Here is a 26,384-nt window from a genome sequence, read left to right on the forward strand (position 1 = left end):
TAATTTGCTTTTGCGAGTTTAAAGTGAGTGTAGTAATATCCATATCTGTTTTTAGTCAACTATTGTTTTGTAATTACCTTTTACTGAATAAATGTACGGATATGGTCCGTGATTTGTCTTATTTAAATCATTTAAGAAAATATTAATTTATATTTGAATTGGAATCTTATACTTGCGTAGTCAAGTAAACACACATTGGTAATTATAATTCACTTTTCCTACAGTTACCTAACAATGTACATGTTCTCTCACTGATTTGAGAAAGCAAAGTGGCCAATTCGCTCATCAGTGAGACAATGTTAACATTGTCTCACTCTAATTACTTTGTCTCACTCCAGATTTTCAACGTGAAGGCACGAAATAGTGAGCGCGTAACATGCAGGCAACGCCGTATGCGCGCGGAATACGTTGGTAGCACTGGCTGTAAATCAGCTGGTTAGCTGTTGTATCTACTGTTGTATTTGTCACTTCACATTAAATGTTATATTAAAAGTTCACCTCTGTGTAAAAATAGGTTATGTTTCTTCACCAATTTATTTGTTTTATGGTAACTGTAGGAAAAGTATAATGTGCAACTCGAGTTCAAAGTACAATTGCCTCACTCGAGAAACCATTCCTCACTCGCCTACGGCTCGTGAGTAAGGGTTTCTCTCGAGTGAGTCAATTGCTCACTTTTCTCACTAGTTGCACAAATAACTATTTCTCAAATATTCATGATAAAAATTTTAATGACAAGACTATGACACTTCCGTATCATGGTTAATTCGATCGCACAATCCATGCTGCTGATAAATAGCCCAACATAACATGTACAAACTATAAATGAACTTTTTACTATTGGACTTTTCTCGAGCCTCACTACGGAGTATTAACACATAAGATAACGTTATATATGTCAATTAACATCAATTAAAATCTAGTTTTCTTTTCCCATAGTTATTGTCATAAATAATATTACCAGTGGTGCTTTTCATACTAACTGTATAAAATATTGTTTCGGTATAGACGTATAGTAAAAACAATTACTTGATTATAGAAACGAATAACCACTTATAAATAAAATACAAAAATGTCTATTACCTAAAAATGTTATAAACTCTGTCGGTAACTTTGCGTTTGTATCGCAAACGTAAGTACTGTACAACCGAAGCTTCGAGGCGGAAATATCACTGGACGTTCGAAGCAAAATATCCTTGACGTTATAAATCAATAACTCCATTGTTGTTAACCCAAAACAATATATCATGTCGCAGGATTGCCTTCATTGCATTATACAATGGGCTTATGGCTGAAGATAATATGCTTAGAAGCTAATACATGAGTACAGTATGATATGATATCTCTAAATCCACAAACCATCCACTAGATTACTAGAATAACCTGCTCTGTTTGTATTGCTGATTTAATTTTATTACCTTATTATTATATTCATATTTTTGAAACATTTAGCTGTTCCCTATACATAAATGTATTGGAATTGTTAAACTAATATACTCGCAGGTCAACCTGTTTGTATTATGAGGTAAAATATTGAAATATATAGAACACAAAACAGTAGACCTAAATAATTTGTGCATTGAATTGCATTGAAAACGATGTAGACGTTTTTAAATAATTATCATAAACGGTTGTATATCGATACGTTTTATCATAGTTAAGTTAAAATGTCGAGGTAGTTTAACCAACGGAAAGGTCACTGACGCCTACATGTATGCGAATCAATAATAATGTAGGACAAACTCTGTATCTAGATAACGATTTCCAACCTCATCGAAAAACTGTTTGGCTGTGACATCCATAGCTGAACATTGTCATGGATCTTCATGATCGTCATGGATCTTCATGATATTTTTACGTATACTGTTAAAAGTTGTAGAAGAAACTAATGAATAGTATAAAGTTATTATAAACAATTAAGATGGACGTATGAGTGAATTGATAGCATAAATATTGAGTGGTTTACAATTTCTGTACCTTCGGGTACGTCAAATTGTAATCTTTTGCAAGCTCTTGTACAATCGTAAATATATAATGTGAACAACCTAGCCACAGTTTAAGAACGAAATTACTGTTAGCGAATTTCCAACAGGGAAGTAGAGCTATTGCCGTAGATGGGACCTAGGAAGACCTAGGCGCAGGACTGGTTTACTTTTTCATTCTGATGCACCTAAAGGCCAAAAACACTATTCATTCAAAATTTTACACATGTGTAGACATTGTTCTTGAGGATTCCTTGAGAGAATTGTGAAAATGATACATGAACCTGTGCGAATTTTCATTTAATACAAACCTTTTCAAGCAGGAAGAAATAAAATAAAATAAATAAATATGAACAGTTTACAAATAATTGAATTTGAGAACATGTGACTGAGTAGAGATCAAAGAAAATAAAATCAGCCTAAAAGAAAATTAAAATTCAGCTGAGTTGAATAACTTTTTTAGCATCCTTAATTTTAACCAGAGGTTAAATGGTGGTGTGGGTTAAATTTAAGTTCCCCTCTGGTTTAAATTTAAGATACCGGTACTAAAAAAGTTATTCAACTCAGATGAATTTTAATTTTCTTTAAGGCTAATTTTACTTTTCTTTGATAAGTACTTAAAAATGAGTGGAGGATAAGTAAACTGTTGTAGCTGTTCTTTTATGGATTTATCAAACTTAAGAAATTTATTTATTTTATCCTAAGCTATTATTATTTTACAAAAAAAAAACCCACTTTATTACCCCCCCCCCCTGTAGCAGCAACCTAGGTACTCCTTAAACAAAATTTTATTAAATAATTAAGTAAAAATCAATTGCTTAGTCTGTAGGTTTGCTGTGGCTAGGGTATTTATTCCGTCGTATGGTCGTTTAAGATTTCCAAAGCTTACTTGTAGTTTTTTGTACACATATCGTGGTTGTTTGTTGGAAAGTCTGTTGTTGAAATGTTTTAGAAAAACTGTTGACTTAAACTATTAATTAAGAGATTAACTGTTATTTTAATGTAACTATATAAATGTAGTATTCTTTATCGACTATATATTAATCTAATAAATTCTTCTTCTAAACTATTATTTGTCATTAAAAATATATTCCATTGCCTAATGTAATGTTGGAAAATTCCACGTTTTCATTTAAACACAAATATTTACCTATAGTTTTCAACACTATTTGGCTTTCAGTTTGAATTTAATTTTTAGCTCAAAAGGAAAGAATTAAACTAATTTTATTGTACAATAAGAACTAAATATGTGATACCTTTGACTATCAGTATCCACTAGTCAATGGTGATACCAAAACATGCAAAACATATGTTGTGGTCGCAGGATGTACCCACACAAGTTTAAGGTTCCCTCACAAGATAACATTTCATATTCTAGCCACAAGAGCTTTTAATGACGGCTGATATGCAGGTCTTGGCTGGTTTTCATTCATCTACGTTTTGGCTGGGCCGGAACACACCCAGTTTATTGCCGATGTGACTCCACCTCCAATAAGCGAGTGTTACATTTGCAATATTCCGACTTGAAACAATTTTATTCAGTATTCCATTTACATAACACGCCAAACAGACTGTGCGGTAAAACACACGGGTTTTTTGTTATCAACTTAATCCTCTAATATGATTCCATGCGGTTACTAGATACTAAACCGAAACTCTCATTATATTTGCAAACTGAATGAAAGCGTAGTGTTCAACAACATGATCTCGTAACACCTGTTTGATAGTTTGATTTCGTAATGATCCAAATATGTTAATACTGCAGAACAGAAATAGTATTTTACCGAGCAAATATTACAATTGAGTATTTTACGCTTCAAACGTGTAACGAACGTTTGTGTTATGTGTGTGTATGTCTGGCACAGGTGGTGAGCTGGTCAGCTATCGTCAACATGTCGCTGTGGTCAGTGTGGTACTGATGTTGTACAGCGGATTTAAACTGTTTGCTATCTATTCTTCTGTGAACATCAACATGACAAGATCAGCACTTTTGTAATTAACTACTACATCAGAACTTATAAGGCAATGTTGTGTTTAATTATTTATCATTCTTTTACATTAACAAACATTAATTTGCGAAAAAGAATAATCCAAGATACTTGACTAAAAAATCTAATTCGTGGTATAAAAGAAAACTTGTAAATAATCTATTATGTTCCAGGTTGGAATTTGATTTATGATAAGAAAAGAATGTGACTTGCACTGATAAATGATCTCTCACAAACAGCGTCTTACATCTGCGTCACTGAATATAGTTTTTTGTTACAACTTAATATTTTTTTCGTTTGCAACCAAAGGATAAAACGATTTTGTAATGTGTAATATTATAAAATTATAATAATTTGTTTTTGAGCTTAGGTCAGTTTTACCTTTAGCCGGATTAAGTAAAAAAACATCTTATTGGCTTTTGTGAGTTACAAGGAGGATTGAAGGATTTCCTCAACTATCTGAAACTCTGGTACGTGAAACTCAAACAGGGTTTTTTATTAAACTATACCCAATTTACAAGTGTAGGTTGTCACCGTTTAGAGACAATATGAGATCATAGGTTGGCATTCCTTATTTCTTCAATTCATTACCGATCAGCTAACATGCATTAATGCATTGCTGCCTTTACGGCTTAGAGTTTATTTAGGAACTTGTTGCAAAAAAGACTCAAGATTGTTATTTTTATGCAACCTCTATGATTATCTAATGTCGAAGAATGCAGGTAAATCATAGGTTTTATGTCAAGAAAGGTTTGCAATGAAATTATTTCTAATTATCTCAACACACGTTTCAATAGTGTGTAATGTAAAGCCATGTTACGTCCTATTCACAATAAATTCCCTATAACACAATGAAGGCAACAATCCATATCAGCCAATCGGTATCAAGTAAACGAAGCTTGGAAGCCAAAAATAACTAACGAACTCGTTTGGGTACGGAGTATTTTTTACTTGTAACATTTGGGCTTCGTTAAAAATAAAAAATAAACCCCATACTAACAATCCACAGCTCAAAGGTGCGGGCCTTTGTCACTTTTGGTTATTTTCTGGGTGTTTTGGCCTAAGAAATTAAACCGTGCTAGTTTCAACCCCGTAACTCTTTTAGAAGTGGGTAAACTATTAACTGGGATAACTAGTAACTGGGAAGTGGGGTAACTAGTGGGTATACTTCATTAGTGAGCGAGTGAAAGTGTTATTCAGTAGATATGTTTTGTAAAATTTCAGCTTCTCAACATTTGTAGAAATTAAAGGTAGCATATTGAAAATTTATCCGATTTGCTGGTTATAAAAATCTCTTTCATGAGTTATTTTTCGATTTGTTTACTACCTTGCAGTTCGTCTCAATTCTTTGATTAAAGAATATTGATTGAATCGTAAAATAGCATAATAATTCTGTCTTGAAGTTTTACTGAAATTGTATCGTTACAGAAGCTGTTAGACAATTTCAGACTGGCTACTCAGAAGTTTAATCACCAAGCTATCCAACAATAACTAAGACAACAATTATATATTATAATTTAGAAACCGGTAGTTTGGTAAATAGTTTTAAAACTGATTCTGTAACTACACCAAAAGCAATATCCCTTGTAAAAACTTCACTTTTTATTTAACATTAAAAGATATTCTTTGAACTTTATTTGAACTAAAACTACGCTTTATGTTAGTGTTTTTATGATTGAAGCAATAATTTTCAATCACAGTTAGTTGCTCAAAAAGTTCATAAAATTCACAACTGAAACGCAGAAATCAAGAAATACAACTTTTATGGGACGAAATTGGTAAAATTGTCAATATACCCCCATTTTGGTGGTGCAAATGTTAGGAAGCTGAAATGTTTACAAAATATTTTCAAAACCTACTTTATGAATTGTGTAAGGTTTCAAATTTATTGGTGCATAAATGGGCTCGTAATATAAAATAAACTTATAGATCTAAAACCTGACTAAACAAGTTTTATAATTGACCTACATTTCTTCGTTGGACACTCTGTACAACAGCAAACACTATGTTGTATAACGAGAGCAAAGACTATGCTTTATATAATATGTCTATGTAGGAAGTGTGTATGTGTAGCAAAGCACTTAAGAAATCTGTTCACATAAAAGCATAGAGGCTATTTAATTATGGAGCAAGCTAAACCTTTAAAGCAATCTGTTTCTAAAACAAAGCAAAACGGAAAAGAAAAGTTTTAACCTCGTTTTAAAAGTTTATTGTTGTTCTTGCTGAACCACTTCAAACTTTCTTGTTAAATCCCGCAAAAAGACTAAAACTTGCGTAAGAGACATTCATTGTGTTTTTGAATAATTTTTGTTAGTTTATCCTTTGAAATAGTTAAACGATATTGTAGTTGAGAATAAATAAAAATGTTAATTTCCATACGGATAGATCAATATTAATTTTAGATTTTTTCAGTATTCATGATCTTTTTTAAAGTGCATGTACAAGCGCAGTTAGTTTTAAATAAAATGTTCGGAATCTGCAACATCTTGCACCACTAGATATACAGGGTGTCCCGTAATTCTCTGGACACTTGTATATACCGTTATTGCTTAGGTCAAGACAAACACATTTCACCATAGGAACATGTGTCTGTGGTGTCTAGTTTACCGACTGTCGGTATTTATGTGTTTTTACAAAAAAACGTATAACTCCTAAACGGTTTTAGATACAGCTTTTATTTTTTGCAAACATGTTAATCTTATTAAGACCTATTATCGTTAGAAATTATACTAACAAATTATTAACCGTTTTAAAATGGCGGCCATTTAAGCTTCACGAAAACTGTTAACTTAACAAATGAATTGCAGACAAATTGAGACAAAAAAGTTTGTAAATTTTATGTAGTTTTCAATGATACCTTATTTGTTAAGATTGGATAAATAATAACAGAGAAACGTGTTGTTTTCGTAATGTATGACCACTTTTCTCCATTTAAACAATGCTAATACTCCTTTTACGTTGTTTAGCATATGTATATAAAAATATATATTATATGCTGTATATGCCTGTATAATTTTATATTGGTGATTTAATAAATTTCCTGTTTGCTCTAAAGAATTTATTACAATGCTAACATAAGATTTAAAAACTTAATGTTTATAATTAGTTTTAGTTCATGCATACTTACTCGTAGGCCCTACTGTAGGTAACCTTTCATTATTTGTTATTGTACATGTGTCAGGAAAAGTTCAATAAAATTAAGTGTTAAACTTTATAATGTGCACATTGAGAGTGTCGTGACACAGCCCTTTGTAGTCTAAATAAAGTTCTTGTGGCACGAAGTGTGGTTCTGGAAAAGGTTATTTGAGTAACTCAATTACAAAGTCAATTTACTTTCTTTCTCGGACTTGCATTTTCGGTGCTTCTATTGAATAACAACCTCACCAAGCACATCTGTCCTAGGCAACGAGACTAATGAGGTACTATTGTTACAATAAAATGTATTTATTTTAGAACACCTGATCAAGAATTGAGTCTGAATTGTGAAACTAAGTATATTTTAAAACGTGAATAAATGTACTAAATTATTACTATTATTTTAAAGCCTTAGCATACATCATCACACCATCAAACCATAAGATGGTGAAAAAAACTAATTTTGATGTGTTTTGAGCCAGATATGAACCACGAGTCTAGGGCCCTTTCATTTGGCGTTTCTGCTAAGACCAGCTGGATTTGTAGCCAGGTTCGTTTTTAAAAGCTAGATTATCAAAACACAAAGTAGTACAACAATATAAAATACAATACTTCATATGATTTCAACAGTATTGAAAATAGATCCCAATATGTATAATTTTAATTCACTTTTCAGTGATATGAAGAAGTCTTTGCATTACAACTTTACAATCCATATGGTTAGAAATCATATTATTATACATAATCAAAGAAGGTTTAAGAAATACTAATTAAAGGAATTACAATATTGTACCTTCAAGGAAATCTTATCAACATTTAGAAACTTTTGAAAGAGAATTGGCTCATTTAATTAGCAGCTTTTTAGAATGTCAAACTTGTAAATAGCTATTGTGTGGAGTAAAGAGGAGCTTTGAGAAAGCGTCGGTAAGTAACACAATTACGACGCCAATTGGCCACCGCTTACTTGCATTATTGATGACTGCCTTTGCGACTCCTGTTCTACACAATATCTCCGTGCCACTATAATGCCTTGCACAGGCCTTCGAGGTAATTGATAAGAATACACACAAGTCATATCTCAATGACTATCTCATGAAATAGTCCAAGTTTGACGTTTGTATGGACATGTAAGGAATTCAAAGAATACCCCCGCCGCAGCAATCCTGCCGACTAAGCGAATTTCCATTTGTCTGAATTGATTTTCAGTTAAATATATTTTAATAACATTAGGTTTAACGAGTACCTAGGTTTTCTGCTACAAGGAAACTAATAAAGTGTGTTTTGAGTAAAATATTGATAGCTTAGTACAAAATAAATAAATTTGCCAAGTTTGATCAAAATATATCCATGAACAAGCAAACTAAAACATTTGACAATATTATCCATAAGAATAACATGGGAATTTTAAATTTACAATTTTTTTAATTTTCTCCGTTACTAATAATCGAACAAAAATACTTTTATATACTAAATTATTTGTTTTTTTAAGCTCTTTAAAAAGGTCTAAAGATAAATCAGGAAATTTTGTGTTTTGAGGGTCAAAAGTGAGAAAAACCAATTTTTACCCCATAAAACCCCCCGTAAAGCCCCGTTCCCATGGTCCGATCGTGCTGGTTCGCAAACTCATTCAAGTTTAACCCGCTTTACACCTTTAAACCAAATTTCATCAAAATCGGAAAAAAATTACTCAAGTTATCGCGTTCACGGACGTATATATATATATATATATATATATATATATATATATATATATATATATATATATATATATATATATATTAATAAGCGAAATAATAAAAACTAGAGTACCCTGAAATTCATTTTTATTTAAACTGATACGTATTTCGGCACTAAGACCATGATCACAGTATGAGCTATATAAAAGTATGTAAACAAATAAAATAAATAAATAGTTAATAACATATGTTTTGAATTCATATTAAATTTTTGATTAAATGGTTAGGTGTATTTTTTAACATGTAAATGTGTTTATTTATTTTATTTGTTTACATACTTTTATATAGCTCATACTGTGATCATGGCCTTAGTGCCGAAATACGTATCTTGCACGAAAGGTGCTAAGGTGAATAACTGATGTAATGTAGTTCATAAAGATAATCCATAACACCTTTTAGAGAGCTAACTCCACTCAGTGTTATATTTAAGGCTTACTGTGGCACATTGGAATGAATAGCGATCGATCCGAGAGTTCGTCAATAATGCAGCGTCGAGCCGCTAGCCCGTGTCTGTTGGTAATTGTGTTATACTGTTAGGCCCCATTAATGGGCCAGCCTGCACCTGATCTGTCCTACCGATACTTCAAACCTGTTACCTGTTACTAACTCAAACATGATTATTGGTTTATTGTAAAAAAGTCAATAACATTCCTTTAAAAATCATTGTGTGTTTATTTATTCTTTTAGGAGCTAAATGTTCATATCTCACATATTTGGTATAGAATTAAATTGAACCGAATCAAATACACTTATAAAGCATTTAACATTCTATAAACTTCTAAGATAGCACTTTGAGTATTATCAGATTTACACATTCTTCGATGTAGCAGTCCACTTGGAATGCAATTTAAAGATACGTTTGTAGCGTATAAACGATTCTCTGAACACTCACTTCAACTCTGAACAGCTGTTTCAACCATGAATTGATGGATCTTTTATTAAAACTGTTTAGATTAGAGATCAAACTAATATTATAAATGTTAAAGTGCGTGTGTGTGTTTGTTTGAAGTTCAATCACGCATTAACTACTGATCGGATTGAGCTGAAATTTGGTATGATGATAGCTTACGTTTCCGCTATAGCAGGCTATGGTAGATGTATTATACTATAGCATACCGTAAATTAAAAGAGCCAAATTTGCTCAAACCGTGTGCTCTCCCATTGCGATCGCAAAGCACAAGTATAACTGCAATACGCATTTTATACTTAAACGTCAACCCTGTACGAAGGACGGGTACTCTGCTATTTAGATAATATTTATCAGGTTTAATTCGTTCCGAGCCAATGATAAAAAATAAGAAACCGTTGTCTACGGTGCGCGTGTGAGTATAAGGTAAGCAGAAGAATTTCTCGATGGGAGAGCGACAGCAGGCTATAAAGCCGGCCACCCCCCGTCAAAAGCCTTGTAAAAGGGTCAGCACCCGAATGTCCTGTATTATGTATACCTCCCCAGAGAGTATTTCTTATCCCCGGGAGTTGAATGGTTCACTGAAAATACAAAATACCTCCACCTGAATTTTCATAATTTATATAATACTTTGTAAAATATAATATTTTATATAATACTTATAATTTAGGTGACTATTGCTTTGATTTTATTTTACTATCAACATAAACGTCTGTCTCTTCACAAAACTGTCATTAATAATGTATGAATCGCATGTAAACCTTTAAAAAAACCATTAGTTTGATGCTACTCAGTACAATTTTATATTCCTTTCTTTACTTGCAAGCCGAATTAGATTATAATTGATGAACACTAATCGTCATACCACAGTAATAAATTCAAGAAAATTTGAAAACATGTGTTGATCATGTGTTCTTGGATCCCATACCAGGAATCTTTGTCTCCGTAGAGAAAAATACTTTGTAGAGTATCCAGCCTTTTATTTGCTTATTTGGCATTTGTCTACTTTCATATTCTATCTTTTAGTAAATTATAAGATTAGGATTTGGTTAGGAACAAACAAAGTTGCATTACATAGTGAAAAATCTGGTAATACAGTTTTTCTCTATTAAAAAGTGTTGCATAGTTATCAGTATAAAATATAGATATCACCGTGATCTTAAATGAAAGATACCGGGAGGGAGTCAATGTTAAGGGCTATTTTTCAAATTATGAAATAGTTCTAGTTATCTCTATCATACGAGTCAGCATCGATATTTTTGTCTTGTTGTGTAAGTAGCTTGCATTAGAAAAACTAAAAATAGCACGAACAGTTTTGGCCAACAAGTGTAGATTTACATTTTTCCAGTAATCTAGTAACATTTTAAAACTAAGTACTGAGCTTACCCAGCAGAAAGGGTTTTCCTCGGGGAAAGAACAGAAAATCTATTTTCCACTTTTAATCCTCATCATTGTATATATGTACTAAGCTTACAGTTTACAGGTTAGTGATAAGACCCAGTGTGACATTTGGCTGGGAAACATACGTTGACTGAGCAAAGTAATGGGTTTCTCTCATATTTGGGTAAAAAATCTGGTGCCACATTATATGGGACCAGAGATCAGAAATGGAGTCTGGAATTGAATATTTGATTGCGAGTGTAGAAGGAGATGACTGCACAAAAGTATTGCGGTATAGTTTTTGCTATTGCTCGGTGAATCTCGATTTTCATGCGTAGCTCAATAAACATTTTTGATACCATTCACATGTCCACCATTTTAACTATGTCATGTAACCATTTTAATCCTAAAACAGAACACAAACGAATTCTTACCTTAGCTTTAGAATTTAAGATTACTTGTCCAAGGTCGTTCTGGACACCAAATGGATAGCGGACTTCGACCGGTGGCGTCTGAGCAATAGAGGAACGGCTAGCCGCATGTGTCGACTGCCTCATGCCTCCAGCATCTCAGCTGTGTGCCGCCGCCTCCTGCAATGATGTACACTCAATATAAACTATATACTGTACATGAAGCACCACTTCTATCTGAGCAATAGAGGAACGGCTAGCCGCATGTGTCGACTGCCTCATGCCTCCAGCATCTCAGCTGTGTGCCGCCGCCTCCTGCAATGATGTACACTCAATATAAACTATATACTGTACATGAAGCACCACTTCTATCTGAGCAATAGAGGAACGGCTAGCCGCATGTGTTTACTGCATCATGCCTCCAGCATCTCAGCTGTGTGCCGCCGCCAACAGCAATAATGTACACTCAATATAAACTATACTGTACATGAAGCACCACTTCTATCTGAGCAATAGAGGAACGGCTAGCCGCAAGTGTCGACTGCATCATGCCTCCAGCATCTCAGCTGTGTGCCGCCGTCAACTGCAATAATGTACACTCAATATAAACTATACTGTACATGAAGCACCACTTCTATCTGAGCAATAGAGGAACGGCTAGCCGCATGTGTTTACTGCATCATGCCTCCAGCATCTCAGCTGTGTGCCGCCGCCACCTGCAATAATGTACACTCAATATAAACTATACTGTACATGAAGCACCACTTCTATCTGAGCAATAGAGGAACGGCTAGCCGCATGTGTCGACTGCCTCATGCCTCCAGCATCTCAGCTGTGTGCCGCCGCCTCCTGCAATGATGTACACTCAATATAAACTATATACTGTACATGAAGCACCACTTCTATCTGAGCAATAGAGGAACGGCTAGCCGCATGTGTTTACTGCATCATGCCTCCAGCATCTCAGCTGTGTGCCGCCGCCAACAGCAATAATGTACACTCAATATAAACTATACTGTACATGAAGCACCACTTCTATCTGAGCAATAGAGGAACGGCTAGCCGCAAGTGTCGACTGCATCATGCCTCCAGCATCTCAGCTGTGTGCCGCCGTCAACTGCAATAATGTACACTCAATATAAACTATACTGTATATGAAGCACCACTTCTATCTGAGCAATAGAGGAACGGCTAGCCGCAAGTGTCGACTGCATCATGCCTCCAGCATCTCAGCTGTGTGCCGCCGTCAACTGCAATAATGTACACTCAATATAAACTATACTGTACATGAAGCACCACTTCTATCTGAGCAATAGAAGAACGGCTAGCCGCAAGTGTCGACTGCCTTATGCCTCCAGCATCTCAGCTGTGTGCCGCCGCCACCTGCAATGATGTACACTCAATATAAACTATATGCTGTACATGAAGCACCACTTCTATCTGAGCAATAGAGGAACGGCTAGCCGCAAGTGTCGACTGCCTCATGCCTCCAGCATCTCAGCTGTGTGCTGCCGCCACCTGCAATGATGTACACTCAATATAAACTATATGCTGTACATGAAGCACCACTTCTATCTGAGCAATAGAGGAACGGCTAGCCGCATGTGTCGACTGCCTCATGCCTCCAGCATCTCAGCTGTGTGCCGCCGCCAACTGCAATAATGTACACTCAATATAAACTATACTGTACATGAAGCACCACTTCTATCTGAGCAATAGAGGAACGGCTAGCCGCATGTGTCGACTGCCTCATGCCTCCAGCATCTCAGCTGTGTGCCGCCGCCACCTGCAATAATGTACACTCAATATAAACTATATACTGTACATGAAGCACCACTTCTATCTGAGCAATAGAGGAACGGCTAGCCGCATGTGTCGACTGCCTCATGCCTCCAGCATCTCAGCTGTGTGCCGCCGCCACCTGCAATAATCTACACTCAATATAAACTATATACTGTACATGAAGCACCACTTCTATCTGAGCAATAGAGGAACGGCTAGCCGCATGTGTCGACTGCCTCATGCCTCCAGCATCTCAGCTGTGTGCCGCCGTCAACTGCAATAATGTACACTCAATATAAACTATACTGTACATGAAGCACCACTTCTATCTGAGCAATAGAGGAACGGCTAGCCGCATGTGTCGACTGCCTCATGCCTCCAGCATCTCAGCTGTGTGCCGCCGCCACCTGCAATAATCTACACTCAATATAAACTATATACTGTACATGAAGCACCACTTCTATCTGAGCAATAGAGGAACGGCTAGCCGCATGTGTCGACTGCCTCATGCCTCCAGCATCTCAGCTGTGTGCCGCCGCCACCTGCAATAATCTACACTCAATATAAACTATATACTGTACATGAAGCACCACTTCTATCTGAGCAATAGAGGAACGGCTAGCCACATGTGTCGACTGCCTCATGCCTCCAGCATCTCAGCTGTGTGCCGCCGCCACCTGCAATAATGTACACTTAATATAAACTATATACTGTATACTGTATATGAAGCACCACTTCTATCTGAGCAATGGAGGAACGGCTAGCCACATGTGTCGACTACCTCATGCCTCCAGCATCTCAGCTGTGTGCCGCCGCCACCTGCAATAATCTACACTCAATATAAACTATATACTGTACATGAAGCACCACTTCTATCTGAGCAATAGAGGAACGGCTAGCCACATGTGTCGACTACCTCATGCCTCCAGCATCTCAGCTGTGTGCCGCCGCCACCTGCAATAATGTACACTTAATATAAACTATATACTGTATACTGTATATGAAGCACCACTTCTATCTGAGCAATGGAGGAACGGCTAGCCACATGTGTCGACTGCCTCATGCCTCCAGCATCTCAGCTGTGTGCCGCCGCCACCTGCAATAATGTACACTTAATATAAACTATATACTGTATACTGTATATGAAGCACCACTTCTATCTGAGCAATAGAGGAACGGCTAGCCGCATGTGTCGACTGCCTCATGCCTCCAGCATCTCAGCTGTGTGCCGCCGCCACCTGCAATAATCTACACTCAATATAAACTATATACTGTACATGAAGCACCACTTCTATCTGAGCAATAGAGGAACGGCTAGCCGCATGTGTCGACTGCCTCATGCCTCCAGCATCTCAGCTGTGTGCCGCCGCCACCTGCAATAATGTACACTTAATATAAACTATATACTGTATACTGTATATGAAGCACCACTTCTATCTGAGCAATGGAGGAACGGCTAGCCACATGTGTCGACTACCTCATGCCTCCAGCATCTCAGCTGTGTGCCGCCGCCACCTGCAATGATGTACACTCAATATAAACTATATGCTGTATACTGTATATGAAGCACCACTTCTATCTGAGCAATGGAGGAACGGCTAGCCACATGTGTCGACTACCTCATGCCTCCAGCATCTCAGCTGTGTGCCGCCGCCACCTGCAATAATGTACACTTAATATAAACTATATACTGTATACTGTATATGAAGCACCACTTCTATCTGAGCAATGGAGGAACGGCTAGCCACATGTGTCGACTGCCTCATGCCTCCAGCATCTCAGCTGTGTGCCGCCGCCACCTGCAATAATGTACACTTAATATAAACTATACTGTATACTGTATATGAAGCACCACTTCTATCTGAGCAATAGAGGAACGGCTAGCCACATGTGTCGACTACCTCATGCCTCCAGCATCTCAGCTGTGTGCCGCCGCCACCTGCAATAATGTACACTTAATATAAACTATACTGTATACTGTATATGAAGCACCACTTCTATCTGAGCAATAGAGGAACGGCTAGCCACATGTGTCGACTACCTCATGCCTCCAGCATCTCAGCTGTGTGCCGCCGCCACCTGCAATAATGTACACTCAATATAAACTATACTGTATACTGAACAGGAAGCACCACTTCTATCTGAGCAATAGAGGAACGGCTAGCCACATGTGTCGACTACCTCATGCCTCCAGCATCTCAGCTGTGTGCCGCCGCCACCTGCAATAATGTACACTTAATATAAACTATATACTGTATACTGTATATGAAGCACCACTTCTATCTGAGCAATAGAGGAACGGCTAGCCACATGTGTCGACTGCCTCATGCCTCCAGCATCTCAGCTGTGTGCCGCCGCCACCTGCAATAATGTACACTCAATATAAACTATACTGTATACTGAACAGGAAGCACCACTTCTATCTGAGCAATAGAGGAACGGCTAGCCACATGTGTCGACTGCCTCATGCCTCCAGCATCTCAGCTGTGTGCCGCCGCCACCTGCAATAATGTACACTTAATATAAACTATACTGTATACTGTATATGAAGCACCACTTCTATCTGAGCAATAGAGGAACGGCTAGCCACATGTGTCGACTACCTCATGCCTCCAGCATCTCAGCTGTGTGCCGCCGCCACCTGCAATAATGTACACTTAATATAAACTATACTGTATACTGTATATGAAGCACCACTTCTATCTGAGCAATAGAGGAACGGCTAGCCACATGTGTCGACTACCTCATGCCTCCAGCATCTCAGCTGTGTGCCGCCGCCACCTGCAATAATCTACACTCAATATAAACTATATACTGTACATGAAGCACCACTTCTATCTGAGCAATAGAGGAACGGCTAGCCGCATGTGTCGACTGCCTCATGCCTCCAGCATCTCAGCTGTGTGCCGCCGCCACCTGCAATAATGTACACTCAATATAAACTATATACTGTATACTGTACATGAAGCACCACTTCTATCTGAGATAAGAGTATTATGGCACCCATTCTTTCCAAATATTCCGTCTTGTGTGTTCTTCTACCGCCATGCTCCCAAAGTATGAGAATTTTTCTATCGTTACATAACTTAACGAGTAAAATTAGTATGGTGTGATGCAATTAGATACGTTAATGTTAAAGTAAAGATTTCAACAACCTGGGTCACGCAAAAGATAAAAGGATTAAATTAACTTCTGCTTTGATGTAAGTTCTCTTTACGAACGGCCATCTGCAGTAAAATACATTTAAACTACATACAGCCATAGATAAACGAGTAGACACTTCTCGATGGGTGATACAACGTATTTAATCCTGTCACTGTCAGGGCCACTAAATTAAATAGGGCATACATTTTCACGTATAATATAGACTAGAAGTACTACTAGTTAACATGAGAAAGGAATATTATTTATGAAATTCTTCCCATTTTTAGTATTGTTTACAGAAGTAAGATTATTTTATTATAATGATTTAAGTCCGAATTAAAACATTTTGTTATTCTGTAAATATCAATAGTTGTGTGAGGCAAAATTCTTACATTCGTGTTGTCCGACAAAGATTATGTACAAATTTACTTAAGAATTTAGAATATTTTATCGTATAATTTTTTTTGTCAGTTAGAAAAATTAAAATTGAAGTCTGGTACGGTATAAGATGGCTTTTGAAACAAGAAACTTGTTTTCAAGAAAATTTCTACTGTTTAAAACAATTAACCTATTTTTATGCACACCTTTTTTACAGGACAAATATCGCCCATTTTGCATATTTCTTTTTCTAGGCCTAATTGAAAATCTCCTGGAGGTAATGGGTTAAGGAAAAATTGAAATAAAAACTGGAAGGAAAATGAATAAGAAATTAACGTGAGCGTATTTCGAAAAGTGCTTATTTCTAGGAAACTCTTCTGTAGAGTGAATAATGAACTCTCTATCTTTCTATAATAGGAACAATGCGTGGTTGAGGGCGGCTTCAATTATTTACAACTCTGTTTCACTTTCCTTCTCAAAACCAACGAGACTGGATATTGATTTGCGAGTAACATTGTACACGTCAGCTCTGGTCTACCTATATTATACAGTATATATATATCTTACTAATCTAATATTATACATGTGAAAGTTTGTGTGTTTGTTTGTTTATTTGTTTGTTTGTTTGTTTGTTTGTTTGAAGTTCAATCACGCTTTAACTACTGGACGGATTGGGCTGAAATTTGGCATGATGATAGCTCACATTCCCGATTAACATATAGGCATATTCTTATCTAAAAAATCCTTTCGGGCTCCGCCCCAGTGGCTCTGTAGTTCCCCATGTTAACCTTATGAGTATTCATATTTAATGGGAATCAAAGAATTTAGTCAGCGTGTTTCAACTAAAAAAAAAAAATGGTTCTATGATATGCAAAATCATAAAAAATTTATAAGATTTACCAACAGGGTGCAGCACTATAATTTGTTCTGCATTTGGGTGAGGTTCATTTGTCCGAGTTTTCAACTGTCCGAGTTTGTAAAAAATTACAAAATATTTGAAAAATCATTGGTCCGAGTTTTCAACTGTCCGAGTTTTGATAAATAACTATTAATAATTAGATAAATCAACTGTCCGAGTTTTCATTTGTCCGAGTTTAATAAATTATTTTAAAAAATATCGAAATATCAAGTGTCCGAGTTTTCAACTGTCCGAGTATGGTTTAAATAATAATAATATTTCGTTAAATCAACTGTCCGAGTTTTCATTTGTCCGAGTTTTTAAATTATTTTAAAAAAATATAAAAATATCATTTGTCCGAGTTTTTAACTGTCCGAGTAGAGGCAACATCAAAATGTGACACTGCGCGCCGAGACTAGCGTGTCTAAAGCACCTGTTCAGAAGTCTATGTGAACCCCTTCTGTGAAGGAGTCAGGCACTGTGCGAGCCGCGAGAGGCCCTCATGCCGACTTAAGAAAAATTATATTATTTTTATTATAAGACTAATTTTACAATTTTTAATTATAAAATCAAACTATCATCACCAAACACAACCAACCAAACTTGCTGATAATATAATAATGGCGGGGGTATTTTATATTATCAGCAAGTTTGGTTGGTTGTGTTAGGTGATGAGAGTTTAATTTTATAATTAATAATTGTAAAATTAGTCTTATATAAAAATAAAATATTTTTTCTTAATTCGACCTGAGGGGCTCTCGCGGCTCGCACACCTTATTTAAATAATATACTGAAGCAAATAAACTATTAAATTGCCAAACTGAAACATCTACCAAATAAAATATCATTTTAATAACTTTCATTAGAGACGATAAAGAATTTCTTTTAACTCCGCCTTCCTACTCAGGGTTAAAGTTACGATGATGTTGACGTAAAGGACGGCTTAAAGTAGGAGAATTTTGCACAAGGGGTTTTAAAATGAATCTTAAACTCTATCTCAAGCCAAAGTATATTATAAGGGTTTTACATAAAGAGATGTAACTTAAATAGCATAGAATATTTATATTTTGCTTTATTCATTCTAAATTTATTTTTAGTAGTAACACGCCGTATTAAAACATTTTGTTATAAAAGGTATTCGCAGGAAACACATACACCCGTAAATTACTCGAAAACTCATAATTCACAAAATGTATTCAGGTAATGTACAGAATTAAACTCACTAATTGTAATATTAAATTGTACTAAAATAAAAAAATATATATAAATATTACGATAAAATTACAACAGTATTATTACGGTAACACGTTTGGTTACAGGCAATCTTTATATAGGTGCATACAACTATGAATAAAAACACAATCTTGTTTAGTAACTGTATTTTTCCCTCACCTGGCCATCAATGCCCTAAATGGGTGATGCTGATTGGTTACTTATATACGCGTATTTTAACCTTGAATGATAACAAACGATATGACTAAGACGAAAACGTTGACCACATGAATTATGAAACAGACGGGACATACATGTTACCAGTGTAACGGTTGTCACTAAAAGGCCGTACTGTGATACCAGATGGTTTGTAAATGCTTTGGGGTTCTGTCCATAGTGGTTCTGTGTCGGTCCATCAGTCTCACAGAAATAATTTGAATATTTATCCAGCTAAGTTGAGTTTTAAATATGTACTGCAACTGTTTGATCTCGGAAGAAAAACGAGAGACGCTAAGTTTTATCTGCGAAAAGAATTTTAATTAGAGTAAAGGTGAGGTATTGAAGTATGAACTGTTTGAAAGAAAAGCAGTAGCGAGCTCTGTTGGAAACAATGCACGGTGTCTAGAGAAAGAGTTGAATAATTTACCGCCCTGGCTACATTTCCTTGGTGAATCAATACACCCAGCATCGACCGTCGCCTATTGTAATTCGCCTGTCTCTAGACATTCTTCTGTAGAATAAATTAAAGCTATTTCAATGTTGCCTTAAGCCCGGTGTATTGATTTCCACCTTTTCAGTCAATTCGCCGTCATCTTTACATGACGGTAAGTTTTGTTCTATGGCGTCACAAACAAAGTTATACAAACGTATTTTTTATGAAAAAAAATAAATGTTCATAATTGTTGATATTTTATAAGTTTGATATTTTATAAGTGTTGATATTTTTTATAAGTTTTAACTATAATAAATACATTTAAGAAACTCCAATAAAGGCGTAAGCACATGTCAACGATTGCGTATTTTTTACAAAGTTTTGATTGCGTAAAGATTTTGTTTTCTTAAGATCTTTATGTTAAAACCTGTTCGAATTAATTTTGTAAGGTAAACTCTTGAGGCTGTAGAAACTTAAGTATGTAAATTTTTTTGCATTACCGGTTTGATACATCGCATCACCGATAGTAATAAAATTTCGATAGTATGATTATAATTATCGATAAAACTACATGTTGTTTATGATGGGTTTGTTTGATAAACAAAGAAAATAAGAGCACGTTATGAGTTTGCGAGGTTTTGAATTGTCAGTTGCCATTACATTACACTTTAGTTTTATGTGGTTTATCAGTTTTTATTATATTAACTAATTTTAGATTGAACTTTTATTTTTTGTCAAAATTTTCTAGTTTGAGTTTTGAGTTCCTTTTGTTTTGTCAGTTTTGAGTCCTTACAATCAAAATTGTTTTTTTTTAATTTTTTAGATATTTTGATTTTTAATGGGGATTTTTCCATAAAACCCCATACAAAAACGGAAAAATAGGATTTTCCCAAAAATGGCCTGAACATTTTTGATAAAAACTTAGTATTTTGTAGCCCTTTAAATTCTGAACAAAATGGTACAAATCCAATTTCTGTAAAACTTATGGTTCAAATGTTATTGTAAATTATGTTATTTTCCCATAAAAACCCCATAAAATAACGAAAAATAGGATTTTAGAAAAAAATCCGGTTTTGATTTAACATAGTATGTTATGGTCCGTACAATTTTGATAGTTTTTTTTCATTTTTTAGAAATTTAGATTTTCAATGGGGATTTTCCCATTAAAACGAAAAAATAGGATAAAAAAATAGCCCGAACGATTTTGACAAAAATTTAGTATGTTATAGTCATTGAAATTCTGAACAAAATTGTACAAATCCCATTTCCGTATATTTACTCTCACCGCTTACACATGATAAAGGTTGTTGACATACTTATGGGAGAAAGTATGTGTCAGAATGCTGATACCGTTTATTTCTACTTTCTTTGTCAGTAAGCGTTGTACTGGTACTTGTTTGAAATACTCCTACCTTTTTAGACATGTGCCAGAGGAATCCATTAGAATAACAGATTCAAAAAATAAACCAATGGTTCATTGATAAAAACATTGTCATCTAATGAAACGACAACTTAGCTGCAATAGCAGGCAATAATGATTGCAGAGGTGCTCGGTGTTTGAAAATATCTTGCACAATATTGGTCCCTTGCAGTGGACTATAATATTATGACGTTGATTTATGGGTATCTAACTGCCACATAGATAAATATGAATACCTTTCATAAAACTATAACTCCACTTAAAATTTAAATAATTTATGTTTTAAACTTGCGTCTTCCTGGACAACTTTTTGATGTATATAATGTAACTACACCATATCGTTTGTATACATAAACCGGAAATCAGAAACTGATTCTAATACGGAATAATAAAATATTAAATATTTCTCTACATTAAACTCATTTAAATGTGACTATCATTATTCAGTAATAGAATTATTTACATGTATGTGGTATCTTTAGTTAGAATTGCATACTATACCTAGGCAGAAGCCCGTGTGATTATTTATAACAAAGAAATGTAATACTGTTTGCAACGTGTATCAATACAACATGTTATCCGTCAACCAGGAGGATTTTTTTACAAATAAACGTATTATTTTATATTTTAATTACATATATAAGGGGGTTTATGTCCTTTCTCTTTAAGACTTGAATAAGATTATAACTACATTCATGAAGTCGTTGGAACTTCATATATCAGACTAAATGAAATAAAAAATGTCTTTAGTTTCTGAATATCAACCCAAATACACGCAGATACTTAGAAACGTCTTATTACGCTCAAACCTTTTGTCAAACCTACCGTAATTGCAAATTAGTCATCTTGTACTGTATGTCAAATAAGGAAAACGGCACAGTTGGATTACCCTTAGGGTCTCATGACAGCATCAGCTCATGATAAGTGCACAAGATACGGTGTGTGTTCTCTCTGCACACAACTCAATGTGTCCACCATTTAACATCACACACACACAAACATGCACCAGCTTGTGTGTTTGTGCCAGTGTTAGGTCTACACACACACACACCAGCTGTCTGTGTTAGTGCCAATGTTAGACACACACCTTATCGATTCCACCCCGATGATCACAGACATGTTTTCCTCTGTAACCTAAAATGATTAATTTTCTGCAGCCGGATATAATTAATCAACTGTGTAGACTAAAACACAGTTTACGTAAGTAGACGTTCTGCGTTGTACTTACGTAAAACAATTTATATTAAAATCGGAACTAAATATTCCTACTTTTTTATTAAAATAACAATACGTTAGTGCTCGGATGGAAACCTTATTCGTAGCTTTATAAGCAATTCTACACCTTCTTATGTTTACGACTGCATGGACCTTAACGGCTGAGTTATTGCTCTTTATATTACGCTGAAGTGGGCACAAAGACTGCTTAACTTAAAATGTAGTCCAGTAGTCACTGGTAAGCAATTATCAGTACGTAATTAATACGTTTTGTCAAATATTTTATAGCGATTTTCACCTGTTATACAGCGTGTACGGTTATTATGCTCTTTGAGATTCTATTATAAAGAGTCAATATAAATTCCATAAAAATCCTCTATAATAAAAACTATTACAGCAACAGAAGTTCGAAACATTTATGCAAACCCCGGTAGTTTTTACGAACCTAACATGGAATTTCTTCTAAATTAAAAGTAGATTTTTACAACGTTTTGAGTAAGGACTTCTTACTTGTAAACAAATAACACGAGTTTGTTATAACTTGTCAGCTAAATATAAGATTTATCCACAACATATAAAACGAATAAGCAATGAATCTGTGGGGCCCTTTGGCGGAATAAGCGAACTATGATGTTAGGTTAAATTTTGTAATTTAAACAAAAATGTAAGTATAATTTATACACCTTGTTAAACTATAAACACTTTTTTAATAGGTATGTTTGAAATTTAAAATACATTCTTGAAAATGTTTCCATGTTCACACGTATTTTTGATGATAACACCATACAAAGACTTTTAAAATCTAGTTCAGCATGGCGATTCTCAACAGTTTCCCTTCTAGCTTGTAGTAACAGACAAATGTGATTTTATACGTTTCTCTAGCATAGACCTAAGTTTACCTCCATTATACCAACATTTATTTTTCATCTGTCACTTGATTTTTGGTCGCGTATGTATTCGTGAAAAATTATAATAGTTTGTTACAGACGTATACATATTTATAAAATAGGTACAAGTATTTCAATATTGATGTAAATAATGTTCTTACTTCAAGAGACAATCAAACTGGCCTTAATAGAAACATAAGTTAAAGTAAAGTTTTTAACGTGCTCAGTAGTTTATTTGCTAGAATATTACATTTTAAGAGAACAATCGCTTAAATTGCTGTTTGTTGAAATCAGGATGTTTAGAAACTGTAAAATGCTGGGCTGGTAATCCTTACAAACTTGATCATTTACCGGCATTTCCAAACTGGAGGTAATACCTAGATGAAAAAGCGGAGTCTTTTAAAGAAAACTTGAGATTAAGAGAGTTGAATGCCTTTCGCGCCGAACGTTCTCAGGTTAATCCCCATATTAGGCCTCACCACTCCCGTCTCTCAATGTATTTTTGTTAAATACACGGATAGAGCCTATACATCTTCAAAAAACAACGTTAAAGTCATGATAGGGTCGCCGTCTATGTGTCACCCCGACAACCCATCACCTCGGTATTTTGGGCACAGACGACAACGTGTCACCTCGTAAAAATATAACGATGCCGTCTAGGTGTCACCTCGTCTAGTTGTCACCTCTTCTCTGGAGGTGATTGTTTGTCGTGTGTAGAGACGACTGCCTGTCACCTCGCACGCTTGCGTCAACGTGTCACCCCGACTACCCGTCACCTACTCTAGGCCCAGGTGACGATCTGTCGTTGCCGTTTACGACAAACAGTCACCTCGTACACTCACGACAACGTGTCACCCCGACTACCTGCCACCCCGCTCCATCTGTTTACGTTTTCTTATAACGCATAATAGGATTTCTCCACTTGGTTTATCGGCGCTACCATGGTTGAAAACAAATAATTGTATACTAGCTGTGTGCCCGTTCTACGTACGGGGATCTTATAGTAGTCAGTTGAATGTGACAAAAATCACACAATGTTGGGTTTTTGGACATTTGTAATTTTATTTCTTAAGTAGGTAGGTAGATTATTCTATGGAAAATTACTGGTATCAAGGATCGTCGTCGAAAAGGTTGTTAGATGAATAAATAGGTATGCGTACGTACCCAAGAGATGGGCTATGGTAGTGTGGCCTTGGCTATGGGCCTATTGGCTGTATGGTCCAGCGATTGCATTACACGGTGAGTAGAAACAGAAAGTGACACATTGGAAAAGCAAGTTTAGCATCATCCGTAAACCCCTGTTACAATCACCCACTGCAGTTGTGATTTTTTTACTTTACACTTTACACAATCGCCATTGAAGCGCCGTCAATGAGTGGAAACCTTGTTTGTAAGCTATTGGCGACGATCATTAAGTGTCCCAGCCATATACAACACTGATTCAAGGTCTTTTGTTTGGTTATCAAAACTCAAGAACAATTTTATACACAAAGAATTTCTGGTTCCTGACCTGGATGATGCCTAGTTATTTAATTTCATTTACGGTTACACTATGATATTACACTTGCGATTAATTAAATCCGTTATGTAAGAAAAACGCGTTTAATCCTACTTGGTTGGGATTTGCTTTCAAAACGTGACTAGAAATGGTTGCGGTTTTTGTAAACAACATTTGTAAACATATCAGTGACAGCTAGAATAAATAATCTTGATCCGAACAGCTGTTCGTTATTTCATTGACGATTATGTGATAAAAATTGAACGAAAATTTGACAAAAATCGCACAAAACTGCATTTTTGAACGTCCGTAATTTTATTTACAAAGTAGTGAGGCCATATTTTAATCGCTAAAGACACTCTCGCCAATCCAGTGAACACATTAAAATGACTTGGATCTTGATAGGTACTCTTGTTTTCACGGATAAAATTGCGTAAAATGCCATCTTGAGTGTTACAGACAGACAGAAAGAAAGACAGACAGACAGACAGACAGACAGAAATAGAAATAAGACTTGTTTCTGCTTCTTTAATGTATAAAACGTAAAAATAACCTAAAAATATATAATTCTGAGCAATGTACAGACAAAACTCTAATTTTATTTATATAGATGTTACAATAAATAATAAACAAATAATAAAATACATTATAAATTATGCATGTTTAATCTTCACTAACTAGATGATACACGCAGGCTCCACCCGGGTAATAAAACTAAAAAATCTAACAAATTAATAAAATAATACTAAAATATAGGTAGTTAGAACCAAATAACATTAGGTTGGTTCTGTATACTGCAACAAGTAGAAGAAAAAAAAATATTTGCAATCTAAATGCAGTTAGGACATTTTCCAATGTAGGAGATTTTATAAAAAGTTCAGTGACACTGTTACATAAATTTTAGTTTAAGCCAACATTGCATGCTCTCAGCTTAAATAGAAGTCAGTCATTGTGCCTGAGGAAATAAAAACGACCTTTTGCGATTAAAATTTTTCATGTTAGTGCCAAATATAAACTTATTCCAGATCATAACAGATGTTACATTTGAGACTAAATTTTTAAGACGCCGTTAGACATTTGACCAATTAATTGAACATATATTGAAATAGCTCATAGTGTATTTGGATGAATTAATAATTATTATCTACTTGGCCTTCTATGGCCACGAGAGAAATTTGTTTCTTGCATTCAAACACAAAAATTAACTAGTTAAATATAAAAAAAAAACTACAAGATATGTCAGAAAAAAGTACGTTTCATGCTAAATTAAAATTAAGTTCCTTTACTTTAGCTTACTACAATCATTAAATTCAAATATATATTTAATTTTTATAATCCATGTAATTCAACAGATTAAAACTATTATTCAATTAAAAATTAAACCTGATATTCCAAAATATAAGCTTTCAAACAGCACTGAAAAAAAACGTATCTTACATATTGAACACATAACTCTTGGGAAGTTCAAGAATAGACTTTTAAATGTTAAAGGATGCATTTACCTGACTTAAGTAAAAGGTATTCTTGTTAATACAAATATACAAACTTTGAGTTTTTTTAACTTATCAAAATCGAAAATTTTGACTGTAGTTACTGCAGTTTTAAATAACGCCTTTATAACAACGGTACTTGACAATTGCTAGATTTCGAGCAACAGGTACATAGTACTTAATTATTTTATGAATGCTAATATTATAAATTCAATATTTCTCAAGTAAGCCTATCGCATAAAAAAACACAATACCGACTAAGATACTATTATT

At 35.0% G+C, this 26,384-nt stretch overlaps 1 protein-coding gene across 1 annotated transcript in view; it reads right to left on the minus strand.

The window, feature by feature from the left end:
- Positions 1-11,682, minus strand: part of LOC129005077 (uncharacterized) — a 189,426-nt gene extending 177,744 nt beyond the window's left edge. Inside the window, exon 1 of the mRNA XM_054433869.1 lies at positions 11,560-11,682. Within this exon, the coding sequence (XP_054289844.1) occupies positions 11,560-11,682 (123 nt within the window). The remainder of the gene's footprint in view (positions 1-11,559) is intronic.
- Between the last annotated feature and the right edge of the window lie 14,702 nt (positions 11,683-26,384).

Source organism: Macrosteles quadrilineatus, unplaced genomic scaffold (assembly GCF_028750875.1).
Source record: "Macrosteles quadrilineatus isolate MER2022 unplaced genomic scaffold, UCM_ALF_1.0 Scaffold_15__1_contigs__length_3749704, whole genome shotgun sequence".
In the NCBI taxonomy this organism is placed as follows: domain Eukaryota; kingdom Metazoa; phylum Arthropoda; class Insecta; order Hemiptera; family Cicadellidae; genus Macrosteles; species Macrosteles quadrilineatus.